The sequence below is a fragment of the Anabrus simplex genome, chromosome 6 (assembly GCF_040414725.1).
Source record: "Anabrus simplex isolate iqAnaSimp1 chromosome 6, ASM4041472v1, whole genome shotgun sequence".
Taxonomy (NCBI): domain Eukaryota; kingdom Metazoa; phylum Arthropoda; class Insecta; order Orthoptera; family Tettigoniidae; genus Anabrus; species Anabrus simplex.
In genome coordinates this window covers 313,271,260-313,273,886 of record NC_090270.1, presented here as the reverse complement: position 1 = coordinate 313,273,886, position 2,627 = coordinate 313,271,260, and the positions used below count along the sequence as shown (strand labels likewise).

The 2,627-nt window shown below is 38.6% G+C and overlaps 1 protein-coding gene across 1 annotated transcript; it reads left to right on the top strand.

Annotated features, from left to right (window-relative positions):
- The first annotated feature begins 261 nt into the window (after positions 1-261).
- Positions 262-1,596, top strand: LOC136876000 (zinc finger protein 346). The gene has a single exon (XM_067149613.2). The coding sequence runs from the start codon at positions 262-264 to the stop codon at positions 1,594-1,596; it is 1,335 nt and encodes a 444-aa protein (XP_067005714.2).
- Positions 1,597-2,627: the final 1,031 nt, after the last annotated feature.

The following is a 2,627-nucleotide window of genomic DNA, read 5'->3' as shown; positions in this document are numbered from 1 at the left end:
TTAGCAGAATATTTTCGTGAATAAAAGCGGTCATTTGCATTAAACAGAATATGTCGAATGATTGTCTCTAGTGATTGAAAGTTGCGGGTACGGTAGCCTGAAGTCTTTTCAGTGAATGACATTGCCAGCCAATTTAGGTAGCTCTAAAAAACGTTAAGTTACAGGACAATTACCTGAACCCCATAAATTAAGTGTGTGCAGCGATGAATTAGGAGTCCGAGGAGCTTAACCTCAACTGCGCTCTGTTGCCGCTAGTGCTCCATGGCCGCTCGTTTTTCTCGGAAACATCTGTCGGATCTACTCCCACCTCCTCCCCCTCCATTGACTTTACCTCCACCTCCCCCACCACCCCCTCCAATTCTATCATCATCAAATGACAATAAACGTCTGCTAACTCCCCCTTGTAAATCAGATCCAGAACCAGCTTCATTGAGACTCGTGCCACAAGGTTCATTCCAGCCTCCTAACAGTGCCCATGCTAATGAACCGGGATCACAAACTTTTTCGTCACCATCAGGTGGATATAAAAGACCTATTGATTCTCCAAGTTTGTCTCATATAAAGAAGTTGAAAACTGAAGATGAATCTTCTAGTCGGAAGACATCCATACAAGGGGAATCTTTAAAAACTAAAAGTAACAAACCATCAGGGAGTCCGGATGGTGCTAACAATTCAAGACGTGCTGATTTAATGCAGCAAGTGAAAGATCCAGGTCTTCCAAAGGAGCTTATTAAGATGTTTGGACCTTTGAAATGTGACCTTTGTAGTGTGTCAGTAAATTCAACTGTACAAGCAAAAATGCATTACATTGGAAAGCAGCATGAGAAGAAGGTGAATGCATACTTGACCAATTGGTGTAAAGAAACTGGACAACCTATGCCAACTCTGAAATTCAGCCACTCAGCTAGCAAGAAGGCTGCAAATCCAGAGGACTTATTTTGTAAGGTATGCAACCTTGCCCTGACATCAGTTCAACATGCTCAACAACATTACATGGGTCGAAATCATCTTAGAGTTCTTAATGGACACAGACCTCTTAAGCCTGGGTACTTTAACAAAGAAACTGGTAAGTGGCAGCGTGTTCCAAATGTTGAGAAAGATCCTACTGGCCGATTTGGGATTGGATCTGCATTTATAATGCCTCAAAGTACCGATCCATTAGGGCTTCTGGAAATGGATCCATCAACTTCAAATCCTGTTGAAGAATCTTCCAAATCACAGAGTAAGAATAGAAGATTTTTCTGTGATTTATGTCAGGTTGCTACAACTTCCCAGGACCAATTGGATATGCATTTCAAAGGCGCCAAGCATAGAAAAGCTGAAAAGCTTGCTGCAAATGCAAAATCTTCCCAAGGTACAGTCCCTGTTACAGTCACTCCTTCCGATTCAATTCTTGCTAGTGTAATAAGAGTCAATAAGCCTAGTATTAAAGATTACTCCATTTATCGAACACCATCAGGACAGTTTTACTGCCAACCATGTAACTTGACGCTGAACTCTGAATCACAGTTTTCACAACACTGTGAAAGTAAGAAGCACAAATTGGCCTTGTTAAAGAAGCCTGCAGGTAAAGGTGCTGTTAAAGTTACCAAGTAGGGGAGTAAAAAATGGCAATTAATGAATTTATTTATTTTATTTATTGTAAAGTTTTATGTAGTGAAAAAAAACCCCAGATCTTTTTGAAATATTTATCATAAGTGAATGTAGCTCTGTGTAGTTTTAGCTCTTTGGTTTATTATGTTTACTGTAACTGCATAACAAACCAGAAAACTGTTTTATTCTATTTTTATTGTTACAATTCTTTGATCTTTAAAAGTACCTTTTAAATGACAATTAAGCCTATGAGAGATCTCAAAAAGTCAAGTTTTTGAACATTAGTTGTACACTAATGGAGGGAAGAAAAAAAAATTTTTTCTTTATTCTGATAGGCTTGTATTTCTGACAGGAAATATTTGTGTGTATGTGTGGTTCTTTTTTTTTACATTATTCCCTGTGTACAATATTCAAAATTTTAAGGGTGGCTGTTTATTTTGAAAGTTCTTTTAAGCAGCGAGATTTTCTTCAGTTCTTCCTGATAAGAAAAGGAAAGAAAGAAAAAAGGCACTAGAAATCATGGTCCATGAAAAACCAAGACATTTTCTTGGTATTGGACTAAGATCATATGTTCTTGTGTCATCTCTTGGACTGTGACTAATCTTAAAGGTTGTTCATTGAAAGCCTTGTATTAATACAAGGTGTCCGGGTTAAAGGTATAATAATATAAAATTGGATAACTTGAGAAGTAGTGGAGATATTTACTTGTGGTTTGTTTCTACAAATAGGGTAACTCAAAATGTTTGTTTACATACCTAACAAACTTCGATATGCGCACCATTAGTGGCACGTCAGACATCTAATCGGTATTCCTCTTCTCTCCAAGTGTTCTGCAGCATTTGCGATAGCTGCATAAATGCGATGACACAGATCTGGTAGATCACGAACTGGTGTCTGGTACACTTGATTCTTGACAAACCCCCACAGGAAAAAATCAATTGGCTTAATGTCAGGGCTTCTAGGAGGCCAAGCAATTGATGGACTACCTCTCCCAATCCAGCGATCTGGGAACTCACGATTCACAACTTCCGCAT

What these genes read in the sequence shown, in the direction of transcription:
- LOC136876000 (XM_067149613.2), top strand. Translation starts at nt 262, where the DNA reads ATGGCCGCTCGTTTTTCTCGGAAACATCTGTCGGATCTACTCCCACCT.